Consider the following 24769-nt stretch of genomic DNA (forward strand, 5'->3'; position numbering starts at 1 on the left):
GTACACTGATTTCCTACCCGTCCCCTTGAAGAGAATCAAGAGCACACACCTGCCTTCATCTCCCAGGTTAAAAGCAGATGGTTGAAGGAGCCTATAGCACTTGAGCAACCTACCTTTGATTACTGGCATTAGAAAGGTCTAACTGTATACACATATATGCATGGTTGGCATTTAAAATGGCTGGTACTACCAAGGGCAGGGTGGAATCTTGGAAGTACTGTTATTAATAACATAGCACAGAAATGAAAAAGGCAAACTGTTGGTGAACTTACTACTATATAAATCCAAAATAAAGTGGCAAATATTACACCATCACATGAACCTGTATGAACATATTTTCACTATCATATGTCTCACTAGCTATACCATTCCAAAGAGGATATTTGGAAGATGGAGCCAAAATAAAAACAGAAACCCAATGAGTGAGAGACCTCCAAGAACACTGGTTGTCAACTGCCCAGCTCAGATCTTGCAAATTCAAGGCTATGGACTTCCAGGCTGGAAATGGTGATAGTCAGCATCTGTGAGAGGGGAAGACATATAGTATGGTGATCGCCAAGCAAATGAACTTTGGACTGACTGCTTCAATAACTCAGGGAGAGATTAGGAGGACTAAGGCAGGTAATGCTCCTGGGCTGGATGGCATATCGGCAGTTTACTATAAAAGTTTTGAAGAAAGCTTTTGGTACCCTTACAGCAAACTCTGAATTTGACTCTTTAGAAGGGGACAATTCCCAAGACATGGAAAGAAGTGACAATTATATTAATTCCAAAAGAGAAACAAGATTATAAAATGTTCAGAATGATTTTGGTAGAAAGACTGATGGAGATTTTACAGTTTATTCATAAAGACTAAGTGATTTATTTATTTATTTATTTAAACCGAAGATAGTTGTGTGATAATACCAGATGCATCTTAGTTATTTTGGAATATTTGGAGAGACATAACAAGAAGCAGGTGGTGTTTTGTTTGTTAGTTTTTAAATGCTTGAAACAGCTTTTGACAATTTGAATGGACTTTTCTATTCGGAATTCTAGAAACCATGCATTTTGGTAATATTTTTAATAATAATAATAATAATAATAATAATAACAACAACAACAACTGCCTCTTCCATGGATCGAGGCAGAGACAATAAAAATTAACAGATAAACAACTTCAGTTAAAACACCTGTTAAAATACACATCAATTTTAATGGAGAAATAACATGTACACATACTAAAACCTGGATTAAAGCTATTTATGTTATACAACAGGCTCAAATATTGGAGAATAAAACCATGTCAAATACAAAAAGACAAGAATGCCCACTCTCCCCTCTCGTCTGTTTTGCCCTTGAGGCTTTAAATAGGGTGATAAGGCATGTCAAACATATTAAAGCTATAACCATTTCAAAACAGTTATAAATTCAAAGTATTTGCTGATGATTTAGTGCTGGACAGTCCATTAGGGAATATAAATTTGCTATTGGAGACATTAAAAGAATTTGAAAAGTTGGTGAGATGCAAGATTAACATAAAACAAAATGATAGAATTCAAAAATATAGCCGTATTAGACTGTAGAATCAGTACATAGAGAGATCTTGTAGCAACTTTGAGACTAACTGAAAGAAAGAAAGCATGAGCTTTCGTAGACTTTACTTCCATAGATGCATAAAAGAAAATGATGTTAACAAAAAATATGAGAAAAGAACAAATACAATTGATGGCAAAGTTTTCTAATTCTATGATTTTATGAAAAGGTGAAATATTTAGGTATCACCACAACAAAGATGTTATGTCAAAATAACTATGTCAAGATATGGAATGAAATTTAAAAGGATGGGCAAATATGGATAAAATTTGAAATTGTTATTGGGGAGAATTTCCCTGATTAAAATGAATATTTTACTTATTGAGAATGTTATTATTTCAGACTACAGTGCGCCCACGTTATACACGGTCTTGAGCATATGCGCTCAAGCTGTGGGGAGCGCGCAGGGCGCAAGGAGCAGCGCGTCCCATTCAAATGAATGGGCACATGTGCCCATGGTGCCCCGCGTGCCGCCACTCCCGAGCCCCATTGTTTCTAATGGAGCTTGAGCATAGGCAGAATTCGCCTTACGTGGGGGGGGGGGGGGGGGGTGTCCGGATGAGATGCAACTTAAACAATGGCAGAACTTGTTGAGATTTGGCAAAGGAAAAAAAAAATATTTTACAAGATCATAGTCATAGAATCATAGTTGGAAGAGACCACAAGGACCACCCAGTCCAACCTCATGCCATGCAGGAACTCACAATCAAACCATCCTTGACAAATGGCCATCCAGCCTATTTAAAGGAGACTCCACTACTCCCTGAAAAAGTGTGTTCCACTGTCGAACAGCCCTTACTGTCGGGAAGTTCCTCCTAATGTTGAGGCGGAATCTCTTTTCCTGTAGTTTACATTGATTGTTCCGGATCCTAGTCTCTGGAGCATCACAAAATAAGCCTCCTCCCTCCTCAATACGACATCTCTTCAAATATTTAAACATGGCTATCATATCACCTCTTAACCATCTCTTCTCCAGGCTAAACATCCCCAGCTCCCATTCCTCATAGGCATGGCTTCCAGAACTTTCACTATTTTAGTCCCTCTCCTTTGGACATGCTCCAGCTTGTCAATATCCTTTTTGAACTGGACACAGTATTCCAGGCGAGGCAAAGAAGGGTGGGACTAAGGTTACCAGATTTGAAAACATTTTTCTGCATGCTGTTTGTTTTAGTTGAAGGACTTAATTATGTTGAACAGAAGATTGCTAGAGGTAGAGTGAAATTACTTCAGGTTTGCTTGTAGTAAGACATGCCTTGTTAAAACTTTGGAATACATGTTAAAAAACAATACAAACCTGTTATGTCCAAAGATGCCTTTGTGGGATTCAGCACAAGAAACATTTTACAGAAAAGAAACAACAGCAAAAAAGTAATCCACTTATCAAGATCTAATATATGATCAAAATCAATATAGAATTAAATCAAATTAGTTGGCATCACAGGGTTATACTTTACAATGATATTAAAGACAAATTTTGATAGATTTAAATTGGACAAAAAATCCATGGTTTTGAGTCTAATAAATCTGAATTTGAAGTTCAGTTATACACAGATTATGAGCACTTGATGGGTAAAATGTCTTTTTGTTAAAATGGAAGATGGAACAGGAACACATTAAAGACTGCATGATAAAACTGGCACATAGTTTTGGATAGAAAAGTGGGGGAAATGTGGTTGCATCATTTGAAATTTACATTTTGTTATGATCTTTAAGTGAATTTCTATAAAATGATATACAACTGGTGTTTTGACTACAGAAAGATTGGCAAAATATTTAAGAGCATTTCTAGTGTGTGCTAGTAATGTAAACAACATATTGAGACATTTTACCATATGTGGTGGATTTGTGAAAAAGCTGAAAGATTTTGGACTAACATACATGGCAAAATAAAGATTAATACTGAATGGAAACTCAGATTGCATTTATTGTAACTGATGGATGACCAGTGGAGAAGAAACATGGAAGACTACTGCAATATATGACCATGGCAGCAAGGTTGTGACACACCCAGAAATGGAAAAATACTGAAATTCCAATAAAGGATTGACTGTTAAAATGTCTGCTCTAGCAGCAAAGCTGGGTAAGTTACTTTAAGGTTTGATAATTAGGTTTAGTTAAGTGGTAGTTTTTACTTTAAAAAATCATAGTTGGAGGTGAGACTTTGGAACAGACTGCATCTCCCTTATTCAAAATGCTTGGGACAGAAGTGTTTTGCATTTGTTTTGGGGGGATTCTGGAATACCTGTTATCTTGGAGATGGCACCCAAGTCTAAACACAACATTCATTTATATTTCATAGATACTTTATACACGTCGCCTGAAGGCAATTCTATAAAATAATTTTTAATAATTTTGTGCATGAAACAAGTGTACATTGAACCACCAGAAAGGAAAGGCATCACTATCTCAGTCATTCATGAAAAAAGTTTTTATTTCTGGATAAGGGAGACTCTGGCTGCATCTGCACTGCAGAAATAATCCAGTTTGACACCATTTTAACTGCCATGGCTCAATGCTATGAAATTCTGAGGTTGTAATTGTGAGACATTTAACTTTCTGTTAGAGAGCTCTGGTGCCATAACAAACTAGTGTGTCCTTGTTTTACACAGCAGATCCATTCTGGACCCCCCCCCCCCCCCAGCGTAAAACAAAAAGTGTATATGCTTGAGCCCCATTACAAGTAATGGGGCTCGTGCTTGTGTGCAGTGCAGTGTGCATAAAAGCAGTGTATAATGCGCCCACATATGACGCAGATGCACTCTACAATTCCCAGACCTCCATAACATTGCGCCTCAACCTGTATTATGTTATAACCACTATAAGGAAAGTGTCAGTGTAAATATTTCTTTGGTTTTTTCCCCTTGTTCTTTCCATTTTTTTGTTCATTGCTGTTTTTGTTAATAGTTTTGTTTATTTTAATGTAGTTAAATTTAATTAATAAAAATATATAAAAAACAAATTCAGGGCTATGGTTTCTAAACTGAAACGGTAGACTTCTTGCAAACCACAAATGCACTCTTCCTTGTAGAGAAACAGAGAACTGTCCCAGAGCCCTCTCTCTTCTATGCTAGTCTTCTTGTTCCATGCAGGTAGCACTGAGAATATGACACCGCTGCCATGCTGTCTTGAAACAGGAACAGCCTGTCAGCAGTGATTCTACCATCAGTCTCTACTGTGTACAAATTGTACCATTCCTACTTGGTGAACATGTGTATCAATTTGTCAAAAGCCAATTAAACATGAAAGGAGGTATCTGCACTTAATGCTTAATTAAAAGTATGCAATTCACTGCTAAGGGGCATGGTAATAACCATTAGTTTATTTGGATATGTTATGGTTTGAACCTGGGCAGTTCTTCCTCTAATGCATCCACTCCTAACATTCTGGCATAGCTTCAGTCTACCATCAAGTGTGATTAACTGGAAGTAAGTCCCTTTAAGTGAGTGTGTATGGGTTCACAGGTTAACTTATGAGTAAAAGGTAATGAAATAAGCCAGAGTTATCTCCAAGAAGCCAGCATGGCGTAGTGCTTTGAGTGTTGGACTATGACTCTGGAGACCAGGGTTTGATTCCTAGCTTGGCCATGAAACCCACTGGGTGACCGTGGGCAAGTCACATGCTCTCAGTGTCAGGGGAAAGCTATGGCAAACTTCCTGCAGACAAATCTGCCAAGAAAATCCCATGATAAACCTGTCATGAGGTTTTCTTGGCAGATTTGTCCCGAGGAGGTTTGCCATTGAAAATCGCCTTTGGGTCACCCTAAGCTTGAAATGACTTGGAAGGCACACAACAGAAATTTCTGAAAACATGTACAGTATTCTGAATTGAACTATCACATTCTTATGGCCCATCATACTCTTAGCAGAGAGCATAGGGTCAAAATCAAAATGGGATGGGGAAATAGGCAAAATGAACAAACCTGAACAGTTTGCAAACACACATGGACAGAACCAAACAAATTAAGAATTAGTGCCAGGCAGACTGTGTGCTCTGTTCACTTCAAAGGGACTCATTTCCACCAGAACCAGCCATAAATATTTGTTGTTGCTGTGTGTCTCCAAGTCATATTTAATTCATGGTGACCCTAAAGCGAACCTAACATAGGGTTTTGCAAGGGTCATCCTCTGAAGCTGAGAGAGTGTGACTTGCCCAGTCACCCAGCTGGAAAACCGTGATCTCCAGAGTCGTAGTCCAACGTTCAAATCCAGGCTGGTGTATTAGCCTGGGAGTTGGGGGAGAGTAGGAAGCGGAGATGCTGAAGAGGAGGGAAAAAATACTAATCAATTTACAAACCAAAGTGCCCTGGGAGCACTGAATGCCTCTTCCCCAGTGGAGTGAGCAGATGTGTCCTCACCTCAAAGGAGGACAAGGCACTGAAAAACGGAGGACCTTCAAATAATACCAAATAAAAGTAAAGATGCTCCTATAAAGCCATGCCTCCTAGTCCTGTTAATATATTTTATTTATATAGCGCTGTAGATTTGCACAGCACTGTGCATAAAAACAACCAATATAAAAGAGTAAACCTGCCTATGGCGCACAATCTAAGAAATGATAGGATAATACAAATAAAACACATAGCAATACAGGAAATGGTTCAATAAAACAGGCAACAAAAAGAACATCAGATAGCAAGTGACAGTCACACAATGTCTGGGAACGCTTCTCTCAACCGGATGGTCTTCAGCTCCTGCTTGAAATGGAGGACATTTGGGGAATTCCTCTTGGACAGAAAAAAGGAAGTAACCCTAATATATAAATATAGACCCAGACTTCTTAGCCCTGCTCCAAATGGAGGACATTCTGGGAATCCTTTTTGGGCAGAAAACAAAAGCCATTAACACTAATATATAGGTAAACCCATTCTTCTTAGCCCTGCTCAAAACGGAGGACATTTGGGGAATCCCTCCTGGACAGAAAATAAAAGCCCAAATCCATGCCTCTTGGTCCTGCTCAAAATCTTGGGAATCCCTCTTGGGGCAGAAATCAAAAGCCAGCAGCCTTATTATATCGGTAGGAACCCATGCTTCTCAGCCCTGTTCTAAGCGTAGGGCATTTGGGGAATCCCTCCTGGAGAGGAGGGTAGAAATGGAGGACGTGTCCTGGAAAAGGAGGACCGAGTGTGTCTGTGAGGCGGGCGGGCGGCGGCGGGGAAAAGGGGGCCTCCGGGGGCCGAGAGGTTGCCTCAGGACCAGGAGGAGGAGGGGGGGGTCGAGGGCAGTCCGCCGCCTCCCCTCCGTGGGCTCCGGGGCCGGGCCTGGCTGCCAGCCCGCCTCGCTCTCTCCCTCCTCCTCCTCCCGGTTCGGGGGGTCCCCGGGCTCGGCCCCCCGAACGCCCCTCTCTTCCGTTCGCCATGTCATTTCCTGTGCTAATAAGATGGTGGTCACGGCCGGGAGGGAGGGAGCCGCCGCAGCAGAAGGAGCCTCCGCAGAAGCCACCGAGCCCGGCCGGGCCCCAGGGCTCCTCCTCGCCTGGGAATAGCGAGTCGGGCTGGAGGAGGAAGAAGAGGAGGAGGAGGGGGAGGAGGGCGGCCGCGGGGAGAGCCCGGCTGCCCCCGGACGACGACGACGACGAGGAGGTGAGTCAGCCCTTCGGTAGCCAAGGTGGCCACGAAAATGGCTGCGGGAAGAGAGCTGTGAAGGGGACGGTGGTGGAGGGGAGGCTGGGGGCTCCGTTGGGACAGTGAGGAGACGGAGGAGGAGGAGGGGGAGGGCGAGGCCACGCAGGCAGGTAAGTAGCCGCCTTGGAGGCCCCCACTTTGGGCGAGCACCAAGAAATCCCCCCCTTCTTCTCTCCTCCCCGCCCTCCTTCCTCCACCGCCTCCTTCTGCCGCCTCTGCTGCCTTTTCACCTTCTCCCCTCCTCTCCTGCTGTGAGTGACAGCGGCGCGGGCCAATGAGGGTCCGAGGGAGCCCGCGAGCGTTCGGGGATGGAACGTTAGGGGCGGGGCGGAGGGAGGAGAGCCAGTGACTTTGGGGAGAGGCGCGCGCGCGGGGGGGGGGGGGGGGGGGGGGTTTTGTATTTAAGACGAGAGGCGTCAATGGGGGGGGGGGGAGGCGGTGGGGGGGCATCTGACGGGAATCGGGGGTTTGGGGGGGGGGGGGGATAAGGGGAGTTACCTCAGAGGCTTCTTCTTTACACTGTTGTCGGCCCCATTTTTAAAGTTAACGGCTGTACATGGGTTCTCCATCCTTGAACGCTTCATTTATGTTCACTTGTCCCTCCATATCCGCCAGGGTTAGGGGCACAAGACCCCCGTGGAGATAGAAACACCGCATATAGCAAAAACACCACCATGTTTTTACCTGAGAGGACACCTCTCTAGGAATCTCTGGGTCCTCCAGGGCAACTCTGTGTTTAATGTCCAACAGACACTGGCCATAGAACTGCACCGGAGGAGCTACAAAGGCTAGTAGAGTATTCTCTCTAGGGATCTCTAGGTCCTTCAGCGCAACTTTTAGTTAAAGTTGGCCATAGAGTGGCGCTGGAGGACCTAGATATTCCTAGAGAGGACATATTAATCAAAGCCACAAATATCAAAGCCACAAATACGGAAGAATGAGTGTGTTATTGTTTTATCATTTTATTTATTTATCTGCCTTGAATCCCATTTTTGGGAGAGAAAGCCGGTATATAAGTCCACTAAATAAATACATTTTGTGTGTTTTGTATGCTTTCAAGTCATTTCCAACTTATGGAGTTTGTCAGACGAAGGAGATCAAGGGTTTGTCCCATCAGTATCCCAGGAAAATTGCATAATTACGTGAAATTTTTTTTGCACAACCTTCACACAAAACCCACCATTAAAGTGGTCACAAAGAAACATCAACACACATCTTTTTACTTTTGGTGACTGCATTTCCAATATCGCTTTATTTGATCAACTGTGTGATAATCATTCATGCAGTTACTCACCATTTTCACTTTATTTGCAGGATTCTTTAAATGTGCTTTAATTTCTTTAATGCCGAAATTTTATGTAATTTTTCAAATTATACAGTACTTCTTTATTTGTTCTAGGTATTTATTTTTGCAGCAATTTTAGACAATCCTAATACTGTACTGAACAAGTCAGTATTCGCTATCATTCTGCGGCTTTTTAGCCTGAGTTGTAAAATTAATATGTAGCTGCTAGTTTCTTATTTCAAGTAAAATAAATAATTATGCAATATTATATTTTATGCTACTTCGTCTTGTTTGTAGTGTAGAATGAAAACTTGTTTAAACTTTTAAAAATGTTTCAGTTTGGTTTTGAGGAATGTTTTTATTTGTTGAGCTGAGGAGCCATAAACAAAAACCTTTAATAAACGGTAGGCAGATAGTTGCAAAGTCATGCCGATAATTAATTCTGTTGCCAGTCCCAGATACAATAGTCCCATTGAATCAGTGAGTTTTCCATATGTGTTGAAGGTAGAATCATAGAGTTGCAAGAGACCACAAGGGCCATCCAGTCCAACCCCATTCTGCCATGCAGGAAATCCCAATCAAAGCATCACCGTTGGGTTTCTTATTTAGAGTTGATTTGCCGCATTTGTTCTAGATGGGACTAACAATAGGATTCTGACCTTACTTTGATGGGGATTCTTATTTGGTGGGTTTAATGTGTCCAGATTATTGTGGTGTATTCCCCTCCCCTTTGCAGCTCAACTACTGTATTTTCTGGCGTATAAAACTACTACCCAGGAAAATTTTCTCAAAAGTCAAGGGTTGTCTTATACGCCGGGTGTCGACTTGCAGGGTGGGTGCTGAAACTTCCAAGCTGGACTGGAGAATCTGCGGTCGCCGCATATGGTGGGGGAGCTCAAAAACGACTACGGCTGCATCCCCACCATATGTGGCAACCATATGAAAGCAGCAAGGACAGCTCTGTACAAGTACGGTAGAAAAAAATCCACTCACCAGGATTCGTGGAAAGAAGTGACTTAATGCAGTCCCGGTGACAAGGTGAGGGGGCACCTCACCGGGAAGCTGTAAGTGAAGGGTGGAGCAATCTGCACGCGTCTGGGACGCCCGGGGTATGGGAAAAATTGCTGTGTTTGCGCTACCGCTCTGATAGTCTTGGAGACCTGACCAATCCAAGCAAGCTTTGTATACAACAAGTTTTCCTGCTAAATACCTGCATGTCATAAGCATTCGAATTGAAATCAGATGTTTTTTTTTTAATTTTTATTTGGTGTGCGTTGGAAGAGGGGTAGTCTTATACGGCGAGTATATCCCAAACTATATTTTAACTGGAAAAGTTGGGGGTCGTCTTATAAGCTGGAAAATACGGTACTTCTCTTTCTAGAGCATCTTCCTGCCCTCTGGATAGAGATAACCCAGTATACAGTATTTTTCTAGGAATTTTATTTGAGAATTGTATATTGAATGATAATTCCTATACTGCTTCTTTGTTTTTGTTTATTTGCCAACGGGCTGGTTATTTGGGTAAAGAAGAAAAAAGAGAGTGGCTTTTATTAGCATTAAAAAAGTGCAGTCTCAGACACTTTACCTTCTCTGAACAAAAAATTAACCCCAAATAAACGTTGGGTAACCTTAAAGCTGCAAACTTTGTAGGTTGAGAGGATGGTTCAGAGGAAGGAATGGCAAAACCATCTCTGAGTATTCCTTGCGTAAGAAAATCCTGTGAAACTAATGGGGTTGCTGTAAAACATGGGGGCACATAGATGTACATGCAAAAATCGAATGGATTTCTGTGAATTTCTATCTCGATCCACTGTCGTATCTTCAGCTTTTCTTATGATGGGAAGTTGTTGAGTGAGGGGTTTTCCTGCACCTTAAATTGCATGTGAATACTATTACCTTTCTGTATTGACAGTCTGGCTTCAAAACTGAACATAATAGTGCCCTTCAAGATTTGGTCAGTGTTTTCAGAATCTAGATTTAATAAAGTGCAGGGCATCCAATCAGTTTTGTTAATCTTGCTGTATCCTTTGAGACTGTTAAGCAAGACATGTTAATAAAGTGACTACAGGACATGGTGGCAATCAAGGAATGGTAATATCCTTACTGTATAGTATGTGAACCAAAGAACATATCCATCACTGCTCATTGTATTTTTTGTAAATAGAAGGTGTTTCCAGAGGGCTACTCCTGTCGACTAGAAACCAATTGGTATGTCCTCTTCTTCAGTAAAATCAGGTGTGACATCTTGTTCAGATTCCTTCACTTTGCTGAGGCCTTATAAACAATATTCTCACATCTTTCAAGTTGCAGTGAAAAGGGAACATTGCTTATCGTATTTTCCGGCGTGTAAGATGACTTTTTAACCCTTTAAAATGTTGTCAAAAGTCAGGAGTCGTCTTATACGCTGGGTTAAGCCCTGCCTGCTCAGGCTGCAAGAGAGCCCCGCAGCCTGGTGCACGCACCTGGCCTGTTCCATGGCCAGGCACGTTCACCACCAAGTCTCCTCCTGCCTTCCAGGCCTCCCGAGGCCCTCTGAAGCCAGAGCGCACCTGGCCTGCTGCCGCCTTCCCAGGCCTCCAAGGAGGCCCATGCCTCCACAGAGTCCACAAGGGAGCTCTGGGCCGTGGCCCGTCATGTTCACTGCCGGCCTCCTCTTGCCTTCCAGGCCTTCACAGAGGCCCCCTGAAGCCGGCACGTGCCCGGCCTGCTCCCAGATTCCCAGGCCTCCATATTGGAAGAGGGGTAGTCTTATATGGCAAGTATATCCCAAATTCTATATTTTAAATGGAAAAATTGGGGGTCGTCTTATACGCCGGAAAATACGGCATTTAAGCCCTAGATAAATTTTGTAATTGCTTCAGCTTCCTCAGTATTACTTCATTGGTAATGTTCACAGCATCACCATATGAGCCTTTCTTTGCATAATTTTCTTCTTTCATTCTAGTCCCCCTCCCCCCTTTTTAAAAAAAATTAGAAAGGAAATTGGGTGGTGGGTGAGTGTGAGTATGGTATAGTGCAGGTTAGAGTTAGGAAGTGGATATATGATGAGAAAGCTGTGCAGGACAGCTTGAAAGATGTAGTGTAGGTCTGAGCTGTAAATCATGAGCATAGTGGTAATTTTAATGGACCATGCCCACAGTACAGTGTTTGTCTTTAATATATAGTAGGTTGCCACTTGGCCAATTTTAAACCAGTTTGACTGCTTTTCTTTGGCATTTTGAACAGTAGTGTAAGTTTAAGAGAGCAGAAGCACAGACAAACTGGTGTCTGTTTAAAATGTATGTACTACTGACCTCTCCAGCCATCCCTAAACAAAGAAGATGCGAATGGAGGAAAGAACTAATAAGACAAATTACTGAACTTGTTACTTCAAAGGGCATTTATAAGACAATGAACTAAAAAGAGGAACAAGAGTTTCTACAGACATATTGATTGATTGATTGAAATTTTATTTATATACCGCCGTTCCTATGATCACGGCGGTTTACAAAACAAAATGAAAATACAATACAGTACAGATTACAGATTCTCCCTCTGGAGAAACGCCGCTCCGGCGGCAAGGAAAAGTCTCTCTGGGCCGCTCCTGCCCAGGTGGAAAGTGGGCGGGCGGGCAGTTAGGGAGAGAGGAGCCTCTTTCTTCAGGCCGGCCCCTGATGGTACTGGGCCAGCCTTCTCTCTCCCTCAGAGGCCGAGCGATGACAGTTAGGGAGGGAGGAGCCTATTTCTTCAGGCCAGCCCCTGATGGTACTGGGCCAGCCTTCTCTCTCCCTCAGAGGCCGAACCATGATGAACTTTTATTTTCAGCATCTCACTTAGTTTTACACCCAAATGCCTGTTACAGACTGCCAAAATAAAGCTGCTTCGGGCCTCTTTGGGAGGTATGCTATTTAAATGATGCATGGGTCCTAAGAGTCCGGAGGTCGCACCAAAGCCACACTCCATTCCTAAGCACCGGAGTGCAGTTTTTGGTGCAGCTTCCGGATTCTTAGGATGCATGCATCATTTAAATAGCATACCTCCAAAGAGAACCAAAGCAGCTTTATTTTGGCAGTCTGTAACAGGCCTTAGTTTCATATATACAATAATTCTTTGACTATAGTTATAATGCTGTTTCCATATTATTGGCGTTAACACTGAATGAATGAAAATGTGACTGAACACTGTGTTTTTAGAAACCATGCACCTGGCTGAACGAGACTACATGTGAAAGGGATCTAGGAGTCCAGGTAGACCACTAGTTGAACATGAGTCAACAGTGCGATGCGCTAGCTAAAAAAGCCAATGCAATTTTAGGCTGCATCAATAAAAGCATAGTGTCTTGATCAAGGGAGGTAATAGTGCCACTCTATTCTGCTTTGGTCAGACTCCACCTGGAATATTGTGTCCAGTTCTGGGCACCACAATTCAAAAGGGACATTGAGAAACTAGAGCGTGTCCAAAGGAGGGTGACTCAAATGGTGAAGGGCCTGGAAACCATGCCCTATGAGGAACAACTTGGGGAGCTGGGGATGTTTAGCCTGGAGAAGAGAAGGTTAAGTCAGTATGCTGATGACACCCATATTTATGCTGTATGCTGATGACACCCATATGGTCTGTTTCAGCGACCAAGGAGGGTGTCTTCCCTCTGAATGAATGACTGAGGTCAGTAATGGATTGGATGAGGGAAAATAGACTTAAGCTGAATCCAAAAAAACCAGAGGTACTCGTGATAAGTAACCCCCCTCCGGATATGGAGATAAGTCCACCTGTCCTGGACGGGGTCACACTTCCCCTAAAGGACTGTGTTCGCAGCTTGGGGGTACTCCTGGATTCGTCGCTTCAACTGTCGTCTCAGGTTGATGCGACGGCCAGGAGTGCCTGTTATCAGCTTCGGCTGATACGCCAGCTGTGACCCTACCTGGAGCAGTGAGACCTAGAAACGGTTGTACATGCACTGGTAACCTTTCATCTCAACTTCTGTAATGCGCTCTACATGGGGCAACCCTTGTGCCACACCTGGAAGCTTCAATTGGTACAAAACATGGCAACCAGACTGGTCACTGGAAAATCTAAATTTGACCATATTACAACAGTTCTAAAATCATTACATTGGCTGCCCATTAGCTTCCGGGCACAATACAAGGTGTTGGTTATTACCTATAAAGCCCTACATGGCTTGGGTCCAGCTTACTTGAAGGAACTCCTCCTCCCATACAATCCTTCCCACACACTCCACTCTTCAGGGAAGAATCTCTTACAGTCAAGCAGAACTAGATTAGTGGCAATGTCTCAAAGAACCTTCTCTGTAGCCACTCCAAAAATCTGGAATAACCTCCCTGAAGAAATCCACCAAATATCTTCAATTAGGCTTTTAAGATGGTGGTAAAAATGATTGTCTTCAAGCTCGCCTATCCAGACTGACTAGGTCATGAATGAAGAAACCTGTCCATATGTGCTCCTATGTTTTGTTGTCACTGTGTAATGAACAATGTTTCTTTGGCCCTTTCCAGAAGGGCCTTTTAGTGTACTAGGGTTGCTCGGGGACGTCTCTTTTAGACACCCCCAACCCTAGTACGTACACAGCGCTGCCATTAGGATGTCACGACCGCGCCGCCTCCAAACGGGGCGGTGCGGACGTGACGTCCTGGCGCCCTTTCCATGGCGCAGGAAACAGAGCTCCTTCCTGGGTTTGTGGTGCTGGCGCAGCCTTTACATGACTGCGCAGCATCACAAAAGAGAAAGGGGCCAAGCGGCCCCTTTCTCCTTTCCCCGCCGCTGTTGAGGTGTCCTTGGGGCTTCCCATGGCCTGGAAAAGCGGTGGATTGGGGCCTCAGGGCTGCCGCTGTGGCAGCTGAGGCCGTCGGGTAAAGGGGTGGGCACAGGCCGCCCCTTTGATATTTTATAATGTTGTATTGATCTCATTTTACAAATTGATATTTTAAGGAGGGTGGGTTAGGGGGAGGGGAGACCTTGTTGTTATTTACTTGTATTTTAAACTCTGTTGTTACCCGCCTCTATCCCCAAAAAGGTAGAGGAGGAATATAAATAAATATTTTATTATTATTATTATTTATGTTAAGAGGGGATATGATAGCCCTGTTTAAATATTTGAAGGGATGTCATATTGAGGAGGGAGCAAGCTTGTTTTCTGCTGCTCCAGAGAACAGGACCTGGAACATTGGATGCAAGCAACAAGAAAAGAGATTCCACCTCAACATTAGGAGGAACTTCCTGACAGTAAGGGCTGTTTGACAGTGGAACACACTCCTTCCATCGGAGTGGAGTGGAGTCTCCTTCCCTGGAGGTCTTTAAACAGAGGCTGGATGGCCATCTGTCGGGGATGCTTTGATTGAGATTTCCTGCATGGCAGGAGGTTGGACTAGATGGCCCTTGTAGTCTCTTCCAACTCTTATGATTCTATGATTCATGGTTTTACTGGTAATACAGGAATGCATACACAGCTCAGTATACCAGTAATGTCATACTTTAGAGTCAAGTATAAAGTTGTACAGTAATGAGAAGTGTGTATTATTTCACTGTGCATCAAGGTAAGTTAAAAGAAGGGGGGAAATCCATCATATTCTTCTCTGTCCTATTTTCTTGCATGTATGTAAGTCCTAAGAAACCTTTTGCTGAATGTGAGGGAGTACACCTGCAGGAGGATGACATAATTACCTATCATATCCAAACTCACATGCACATATACATTAGACGAAAAAAACCCAAGGATTTTTTTAACCCCCCCCCCCTTGCAAAAAAATATAGTAGAGAAGAGAACCTGTAAAGAGTCTCCTGTGTGTTCTGTGTGGTCAGACTTGAGCTGTGGCCTAATGGGACCTGTGCAGAAGCTAAGCTGGCCAGAATAATTGGTGACTGGATAGGGGAATTACTACCTGGGAATCCTATTTGGGCTAATATTCTCTACTGTGCATTTGTAGGATGATTGGGTTTTAGGGTCTATTGGGGAAAAGAAAGTTTATGAATGAAGGGAAATAAAAAGAGAGAGAGGATGTGTTAAAAGTAATTGGGTATGGGTACTTGGGTCGTTAGATTGCATAGCCTCATGATGTAAGGGCACCCAAGTGCCCAGACGCTTCTGGGCGGAATCATAGAATAGAATCATAGAATCATAGAATCATAGAGTTGGAAGAGACCACTAGGACCAACCAGTCCAACCCCCTGCCATGCAGGAAATCCAAATCAAAGAATCCCTGACAGATGGCCATCCAGCCTCTGTTTAAAGACCTCCAAGGAAGGAGACTCTATCACCCTCCGAGGGAGTGCATTCCATTGTCGAACAGCCCTTACTGGTGTCATAGGGCTGCGTCGCAGCCATTATGATGCAGAAAAAAAGGAGAGCGTGTCTGTGCTTCTAGCTGCCCGTCTGTACTGCCCCTAGTTAAAAACATTAGAAGTAAACCCAAAAGAGATCTGGTTGAATAAGATCCTCTATAGCAGTGATGGCGAACCTTTTTCAGTTCGCATGCCGGGGGCGGGGCTTCTACCCCCAGGATGGGGGCTAGGTGCCGGGGCGGGGCTTCTGCCCTCCAGGGGGCGGGGCTTTCATCCCCTTTTCAGAGGAAGGGACCCTCTGGCTCCTCTCCCGACGTTTGCTGGCCCCTGAGGGTCCCTTCTGGGGCCGTCAGAGGCCGGCAAAAGGGCCCTCGCCCTTCCTTCGCTCGCCGAGAAAGGGAAGCCGGGAGGAGGAGGAGGCTGGGCATGCGTCCCAGCCCCCTCCTCCTCAGCCTTCGCTCGCCGAGAAAGGGCTCCGTGGAGCCCTTTCACAGCGAGCGAAGGGAAGCCGGGAGGAGGAGGAGGCTGGGCATGCGTTCCAGCCCCCTTCTCCTCGGCCTTCGCTCTGCGTGAAAGGGCTCCATGGAGCCCTTTCGAGCAGAGCAAAGGGAAGCCGGGAGGGAAGAGGGCTGGGAGGAGGAGACAGAAGCGCACGCGCCTCTGTCTCCTCCTCCCAGGCGCCATTTTCTGGCTTCCTGCCTCCTCTCAGAGACAGCAGGAGGCCCGAAAATGGTAGGGAGAAGGTGGAAGGGGCACATGCCTGGCGAAATCGCACTGCATGCCACCTGTGGCACATGTGTAACACGTTCGCCGTCACGGCTCTATAGTGTATTTGTAATATGGTGGGGACTTATATACACACAATTTCAAGCCACATGGAAGGATTTTGGTGCTGCATATAGTATTTGCTTTAATGTGCTCTGTAGTGTGCTGCTAAAACTTCATGTTTCTTAAAAGAGTAATTCAACATATATTACCACTCTCCACTGAAAATTTAGTGCAACTATTTGTTAGTTTTACCAGCAGATCTCATAATGTCATGAATTTCTTAACCATGTGTGACCAAGAATTCTCTGGGTACTTTTGCACAATATAATTATGTTTTATTTTGTTAATGGCTGATGAGGCCAAGACTAAAGCACTGAGAAACAATATGTATAATTGAAAAGAGTACAGGTATAAGTAAGGTTGTCATACTTTGGCCACATCATGAGAAAGCATAACTCATTATAAAAGAGGATAATGTTAGCAAAGGTGGAAGGCAGTAGAAAGAGAGGCAGACCATGCCAGATGGATGGACTCAAGAGCCCAAATCTGCAGTGTCTAAGCAGAGCAGTGGAGGATAGGGAGGCTTGGAGATATCTCATCCATTGGGTCACCATGAGTTATTGAGGGAAGTTATTAACAAAATACGTCATATAAACAAAAATCCATCAGTGATACCTTTATTGGCCAACCAAAATGAACAATATACTTGTTGCAAGCTTTCAAAGCTCCATGGACTTCTTCTTCAGGCAAGATGTTACAAACCAAACAGGAGAAAAAGCAAACAAACAATTGGAGATGTTAATCAGATGCCTGCATGTTGTTTCAGTCCTTAGTAAAGCTGTTATGATGGGGAGGATAGTTTTTGGAGGCAGGCTCCTCCTACTTCTGGCAAACCTGTTTGGTTTGTAACATCTTGCCTGATGAAAAGGCCCGTGGAGATTCGAAAGCTTGCAACAAGTATATTGTATATTGTGCATTTTGGTTGGCCAATAAAGGTATGGATTTTTGTTTGTATTTATTAAAAGGCCAACACAGCTACTCCAACATATTTATAGACTACCTCAGTTTATGAAGTAGTTTATGAAGTAGACATTCCTGGGCCACTTCTTTCCCAAAAACTTTGGTACCTGAGATAGAAATAATAGGGAAAGACTAAGGAGATTATCACATGGGGATAAGAAACAGGAGAAAAGCTCTATGCTCTTGTCATGTTTGCACAATCGTAGGAAAATTTTCACAGAACATCGTGCACATACTGTACTTGTCCCGTCATCGAAGCATCGTGCTAGTGCAACTTTTCATTAATGACAAAAAAGTGTTAATAGCGCTTTACAGAGCTCCCAAAAAAGGGTGCTCTGCCGGCACCCATGTTTGCTGCACCAGAGAACCGCAGCGGACAAACTGCGCGATTCCCTGGCGCAGCAAAAAGAACCCGCAAAAAGTGGGTTCTTTTTGCGGTGTGGTTATGACGCCGCAAGGCACCAGTTGTGCACTTGCAGCGTCATTACTGCACCACGACATGTAGACGCTAAGCTTCTGTGACATCAAAATGGCGGCGTCCATGTGTATAGGGTGCCGCCATTTTTACGTACCCAGTATGTCCTAGGGGTGAGGCCTTATTGGATGCTGTGTCCTCAGCCAACCCCTAGGACGTACTGTGGGGCGTGGCAAAGGCCCGTATAGAACGAGCCAATGACTTGCCAACAGCACTTCATTAGCACTATTGCAAATGTGTGAAAGGCAATCACGTTTCAATAGTGCCAATGAGAATCTGTCATTAAATCTTCCGGATATAAATTGAATCCTCTAATCCCCCAGTGTGCCGTTCAGCAGAATCATTTCATGTGTCACACTTGTTATCACAGGAGAGTTTCTTAGCAGCAAGAGAGGAAGGCCACATGATAGATGGATGGACTGTATTAGGGAGGTCATGGGTATAAGTCTACAGGTACAAAGCAGAATAGGGAGTCTTGGAGATGTCTCATCCAGAGGGTCGCCATGGGTCGAGATCAACTTGAGGGTGGTTAACAGCAAAAAAAGTAAACAAAAGCATTGACTGAAATCATAGAATCATACGTTGGAAGAGACCACAAGGGCCATCCAGTGCAACCCCCTGCCATGCCGGGACGCACAATCAAAGCATCCCCAATAGATGACCATCCAGCCTCTGTTTAAAAACCTCCAAAGAAGGAGACTCCACCACACTCCGAGGAAGTGTATGCTACTCTCAAACAGCTCTTACTGTCAGGAGGTTCCTCCTGATGTTGACTGCTTGAAAGTTCCTTCCAAAGTGCAAGTCAGATTTTTGTGTTTTTTTTCCCCCTTTCAGCAGCCTTCTCAGTTCTTACAATTTCCATTTTGGTGGCTAAACTTATAGATCTGCTTTTTTAACACATGCCAGGAGAGCTGGCTAATCTGCTTTTCCCCTTTCTTTTTGTTCAATTCTTTACACATGCTCAATAAGTGATTCTCAAGGCAGCTGTTTATCCTGCCTGTTGTTTGTAAACACACAGCTGCAGCAGTTTCACCTTGTGTAGAATCCATTATTTCCCAGGTCAAGCTTTATTGCATTATTTACTGCAGACATGCTACTGTGACCAAACACTGCAAAATCTGGCTTTTTCTAGCCCTCCTTCACCATTGTTCCAAAGCCAATGCAGCAAAGAAGTTACAATTAGTGTCTCTGTGTATATCTTCCTTCAAGTCACTTGCCAACTTATGGCAGCCCCTTGAATTGCATAGGTTTTTGTAGGCAAGGAATATTTAGGGATGGTTTTGCTAGTTTCTTGCTCTGAAATAAAAGCAACAGCAACTGGTACTCATTGGTGGCAGGAGCATGATTACGGGGTGTGAGCTGCATCAGGTGACACCCTGAGAAAGGATGGCATCATCGCTCTCCAAACAACTGCCTTTTGGCAGAAGTGGGCTATGGCGTTCACCTGCATCCCTTTAAAATGCTGGAGCTCAGTGGAAGAGATGATGTGAGTGGAACAAGTCTCAGTGAGAGCAGAAAAGGAGAGACCTCAGGATTTTATTTTTTTAAACAATTAAAATTTTCTTCAAAGGTTTGATATCTTAAAAAAATTTCACTTTAACCACATGAAACTGTACATTTAGATACATTTAGGCTGTGTGTACGATACTGTAAATCAAAACTAAGGCTGACCTAACTTAGCTTCCAAGATCAGACAGGATCTGGTACTTTTAGGGTATTTAGGCGAAGCTCCTGTAAAAACACTTTGTAAAAAGAGCTTCTCTGTCAGAGGTTTTGAATGAGGTATGCTTGTATAAGCAGTTGCAAGCTAAATCGAAGCAGAAAATATTGTTGTGAGTGGCTGCTCCAAGTCTGTGGCACCCTGCCTACACTGTGAGCCACTTTGAGCCCCATTCCAGGAGAAAAGCAACATATAAATGAAATTAATACTAATACTTCTGTCAAGAACTGCTCTTTTCCCCCATTGACCAGACTCCTTTGATTCAAACGGTAAAACTTTATTCTAGTAACCATAGGTATTAGCAGAAAGGCATCTGCAGACAGAACTGCTATCATTTCCATTCACAAGCCCAATATTCTCTTTAACTCACCCTACAGTTTTGCTATCTTTTTTATAATTTGTTTATAAATCAATACAACTCTGTGTACCATTCTTCTTAACAAAATCACCCACCTACCCTTTATTACTTTCAGTTTACTCTGTACAGTACTCTGCCATGGGAAACAGCATCCCCCATGCATCTGTCCAGTCCTCAACTAGGTAATTATGTTTAACACAAAGTATCAGGTTTTTCCATCCTGTACCACCCATCATTCAGATACACATATATATCCTATAACATTATATTAATAACCATTAAACATTATTCATAACTATTAAACATAAACATTCAACATAAAGCAAAATCAACCAATTCATTACTGAGTCGATAAGATTCTCACACCTGCTGGTGTTTCTGTGTGCCTTCAGATTGTTTCTGCCTTATGGCAAGCCTGTTACAGCAGTGTTACTCAAACTTTTTATCCCTGGGATGGCCCTTTACATCTACTTATGAACATCATGCTCCCCCACTCAACCTAGTATATGAATACAAATATTTTGTTAATTTGGTATTTATATTTTCATTTGCTCATTCACGTATATTCGTATTTTAACATTTTATAAGGAAATAACATAGTTAAAAATATAACAGTTTTATTTAAGTAAATTCAATATTTAACTCACCCTGTGCATAATTTTTACATATTGAAAAAGTTTGGAAGAAGGAACAGGGCTTCCAGGGCTTGTGCCCTCTTGCACTTCCCAGGGGTGTCCTACCCCACCTTTTAGGAAGCACTGTATATTATTATTATTATTATTATTATTATTATTATTATTATTATTATTATTATTAAGCTTTATTTATAAAGTGCTGTAAATTTACACAGCGCTGTACATACAATCTTTTTAATTGGACGGTTCCCTGCCCTCGGGCTTACAATCTAAAAGACACGACACAGAAGGAGAAGGGAAAGATGGAGGGGGCCTCTCTAGTAGGATAATGCATATAAAATACATAGCAATACAGGAAGTGATTCAATAAAACAGACAACAAAGAACATCAAATAGTCAGTGACAATTATGCAATGTCTGGGAACGCTTCTCTGAACAGGATGGTCTTCAGCTCCGTTTTGAAGCTGGTTAAAGAAGAGATGGCTCTTGTTTGCGGGGGAAGAAGGTTCCAGGAGTGAGGCGCAGTGAGTGAAAAGGGGCGAATCCGAGATGGGGCAGAGGAAATCCTGGGCTGGGACACATACCATACATACATACATACATATATACCAACTCACCATATTTATTAAATCATTTAATCACTATATGGGAATCGTAAATACCCTCACATGCGTTTGCCAAAAAATTCCACAACATTAACCGTCTTCCTACACAAACATATGTTTCAAACTACTCATTTTAACTATACAGTCTTATGATTTAACAATCAGTCATTACTTTGACCTTTTGGCGATGAGGCCACCATACTTCCCCTCTTCGTTCCCTCCACTTACTACCTGTCCTTTCCCTTCTCTATTCCCTTCCTCCTCAAGCACTTTCCCTTTTCTCTTTCTTCTCTTCTCTCTCTGTCCCTCTCCGCTTTCTCTCTCTTTCTTTACCTTCATTTCATTTCAAGTCCTCTCATTCACTCAGTCGCTTACTCTTCATCTCTTGCTCTTCTAGGATTATTACTCCGACCCTCAACTTCCTTGCTAATTTACCTTTACACTTCTGCTTGTTTTTAAATTGTATTTTTTAACTGGCTGTTGCCCACCCTGACTCCCCCTATATAGGGAGAAAGGGGGATGATAAGTAATAATATAATAATACAATAATCATGTCCTCGAGGAACCTAATAACAGGTAAATTGCCCCAGTTCCTAAAGGGCTTGGGTCACAACAAAATTGACCTCAGGGGGCCCACTGCCGGCCCATCTTTGCCCATCAAATCAATTATCTTGCTTCTCAGGATACTTGAAACCACCTAACTTACAATGATGATTTCACAGACTCCTAAAGGTGGAAGAAATACATCCTCATATGACATCCCTCCAACCATTTAACAGGGCTATCTATCACCTCTTAACCTTCTCTTCCCGGCTAAACATACCAGCTCCCTACGTCACTCTCACGGCCTGGTTCCAGTTTTCATCATTTGCGTTGCGCTCCTCTGGACACATTGCAGCTTGTCAACATCCTTGTGGTGCAGAGTGGCGTATCCCAGGTGAGGGCCTCAAACGCAGATAGCGTCGGTACTATTACTTCCCTCACTGACACTGTCCGCCACGAACCCAGACTAGAATTGCTTGCCTTCACATATGACTCATTTTAACTTGAGGTCTGCTAGGGACGTTAGATCCTTCCACGGATTGTTGTCAAGCCCAGGTTCACCAGAAAAATGTTATTCTTGCTCTCTGCTCTGACCCCCAAGCACACCCACCACTTGGCGCTAGCTGTGAAGAAGTTGCATGTTTAAACCCTGCCTCAGCTTTTAGGATCCTTAGGAGGGGGTTTATTTTGCCTACCACTGTCCCGCACTGTCTGGTGGAGTATGAGAGAGCTTATCAGTGACGGCTTCCCAGCTTCCTTAGAGGGTAGACTGCCTCTGTCTTCTACCTCGGGAGAGGTAATACCGTTTTATGTCGACAAGGACAATGGGTTGTGCCAAAAGGCTTTTCATATATTTTCTGTTAGGTGTTCTAAGGCTTAACAAGGTCAAATCGTTATGTGTGAATAGCATGGTTATTTTGTAAGTTAATCTTCCGTTTATGTAAAGAATAAATTTTAATCATAGTGAATGTGAGGGTGTGCTGTTGGGAGAAAGCTCGTAGAAAGCAGCAATGAACAGTAACTTTGTGGTCGGATTGCCCCCAATACATATCCCCCTACCTCTCAGTTCCCTCATCCTTCATATTTTTCTGTTGTCATGTGTGGAAATCAGGCTGAAGACCTAACTATGCAAAGTGTTGTTGATATGCCCTTTTTTATAGTTAGCCTCGTCACATCCCACATCCCCACACAAAACCCCCCCACTAACTTTATCAATGCCCTTTTAACTTTGCCTAGATCTCAATGCCCGTTAACAGTACATTTGACCAGGTAGGCAGTTTGCCGCTACAGGTGTTAATCCCAGTTGTACATTCCCCATCTAAGCTTCTGCTTGCTTACTCCGCGGCACCTGCCACCACTCAAGGGGAATCACTACTGACCAATTCTCGACTCAATGCTGGTTTACAACAGAAGTATTGTCTTTTTGTGGCCATGGATGTTAGGAAGCCACAACTCTTTAGCTGTTTTAAACAATGAAGTACTACAGAGATGGATAAATGGTGATACCATTATTACTTGTCCCTATGTCAAAAAATTAAGCCCAAAAATGTGTCCAAATCCAGGTCGACGTATATACGGGTCCAATACAGTATATTTCTCCGTGAGCCTTGGGACAGCTGTGCGGAGAGGGGGGAGGGAGACAGCGGAAAGAAATTGGGTTCTGTCCCTCTTTTTGCAGCATCAGCCTTGGAGAAGGAGGGAAATGGGCGGAGATCTCGTCCCCCTTTTTGCAAAGCCATCAGCCCTGGGGAAGGAGGGAAACCGGGGTGTCTCTCTCCCCCCTTGCAGCCATCAGCTGGGGAAAAAGGGAACACAGGGATCTCTATCCCCTTTTTGCAAGCCATCAGCCTTGGGGAAAGGGGGAAATGGAGGAGATCTCGTCCCCCTTTCTGCAAGCCTCAGCCTTGGGGAAGGAGGGAACCAGAGATCTCGTCCCCCTTTTGGCAAGCAATCAGCCCTTAGAAAAGGGGGAAACGGAGATCCGTTTTTTGCAAGCCATCAGCTTGGGAAAGGAGGGAAATCAAAGGTCTGTCCCCCTTTTTTCAAGCCTCAGCCTGGGGAAGGCAGGGAAATCAAAGGTCTCTTCCCCCTTTTGCAAGGGGGGGGGGGGGAAGGGGGGACGACAGGAACTTGGAGGTTTCGTCTCCCTTTTTGTAACCATCATCAGCTTGGGGAAGTTGTGGGAGGTGGGAACTCGGAGGTCTGTCTCCCCCTTTTGCAAGCCATTAGCCTGGGTGGGTTGTGGGGCACGGGGAGAATTGAGGTCTCTCTGTTCTTTTTTTTCTTTCAAGCCCAGCTTTGCCAGAGCTGTCGGGGGAGGGAAAATTGGAGGTTGTGTGCACATTTGCCTGCCAGACTGTGCCGCGTGGAGAAGGAGGGAGTGAAGTGGTGTTTCTCCCCCACCCTCCATTTAGATTCTTTGTTACCTGCCCCTGAGTTTGACCCTCGACTTATCCATGGGTTATCAAAATCCATAATTTGTCCCCAACCTGTCCCACCTTATACATGCGGTCGCTTATACATGAGATATATGGCTACTCGAATTATTTCCCACTGTTGCTTTATATGACGCACAACATGCGGGCCTCACGTGTGTAGCAGGCCTCTGAACAAAATATCGGATAGTCGCGTAGAAGACCTGGGCGGTGTCTTTGTTTGAACACTGAACCATGACTTTGGGAGACCAGGGTTTCAATCACTGCTCGGCCCATGAAAAACCCACTAGGTGACCTGGGAAAGTCAACTCTCCCAGTTCAGGAAACATCAAAGCAAACCCCTCTCTGAATAATTTTGCCCACAAGAAACCCTGTAATACGTCTGTAATAAGGTCTTGTAATATCAGACCTTATTTCTCTCACCTTCCCTCTCGGGCCCTCGTTCTGAGAGTCAAGGT

The 24769-nt window shown here is 43.7% G+C and overlaps 1 protein-coding gene across 6 annotated transcripts in view; it reads left to right on the forward strand.

Moving 5' to 3' along the window:
- Positions 1-6750: 6750 nt before the first annotated feature.
- PRDM11 (PR/SET domain 11) overlaps positions 6751-24769 on the forward strand; it is an 86697-nt gene continuing 68678 nt past the window's right edge. The window contains exons 1-2 of one of the 6 annotated variants that reach the window (XM_042452855.1): positions 6751-7153; positions 16163-16171. In XM_042452855.1, coding sequence (XP_042308789.1) covers positions 6929-7153; positions 16163-16171 — 234 coding nt within the window. In that variant the 5' untranslated portion in view covers positions 6751-6928. The remainder of the gene's footprint in view (positions 7154-16162; positions 16172-24769) is intronic. The other 5 variants (XM_042452860.1, XM_042452882.1, XM_042452875.1 and 2 more) reach the window with 5 other exon arrangements.

This window comes from Sceloporus undulatus, chromosome 1, assembly GCF_019175285.1.
Source record: "Sceloporus undulatus isolate JIND9_A2432 ecotype Alabama chromosome 1, SceUnd_v1.1, whole genome shotgun sequence".
NCBI lineage: Eukaryota > Metazoa > Chordata > Lepidosauria > Squamata > Phrynosomatidae > Sceloporus > Sceloporus undulatus.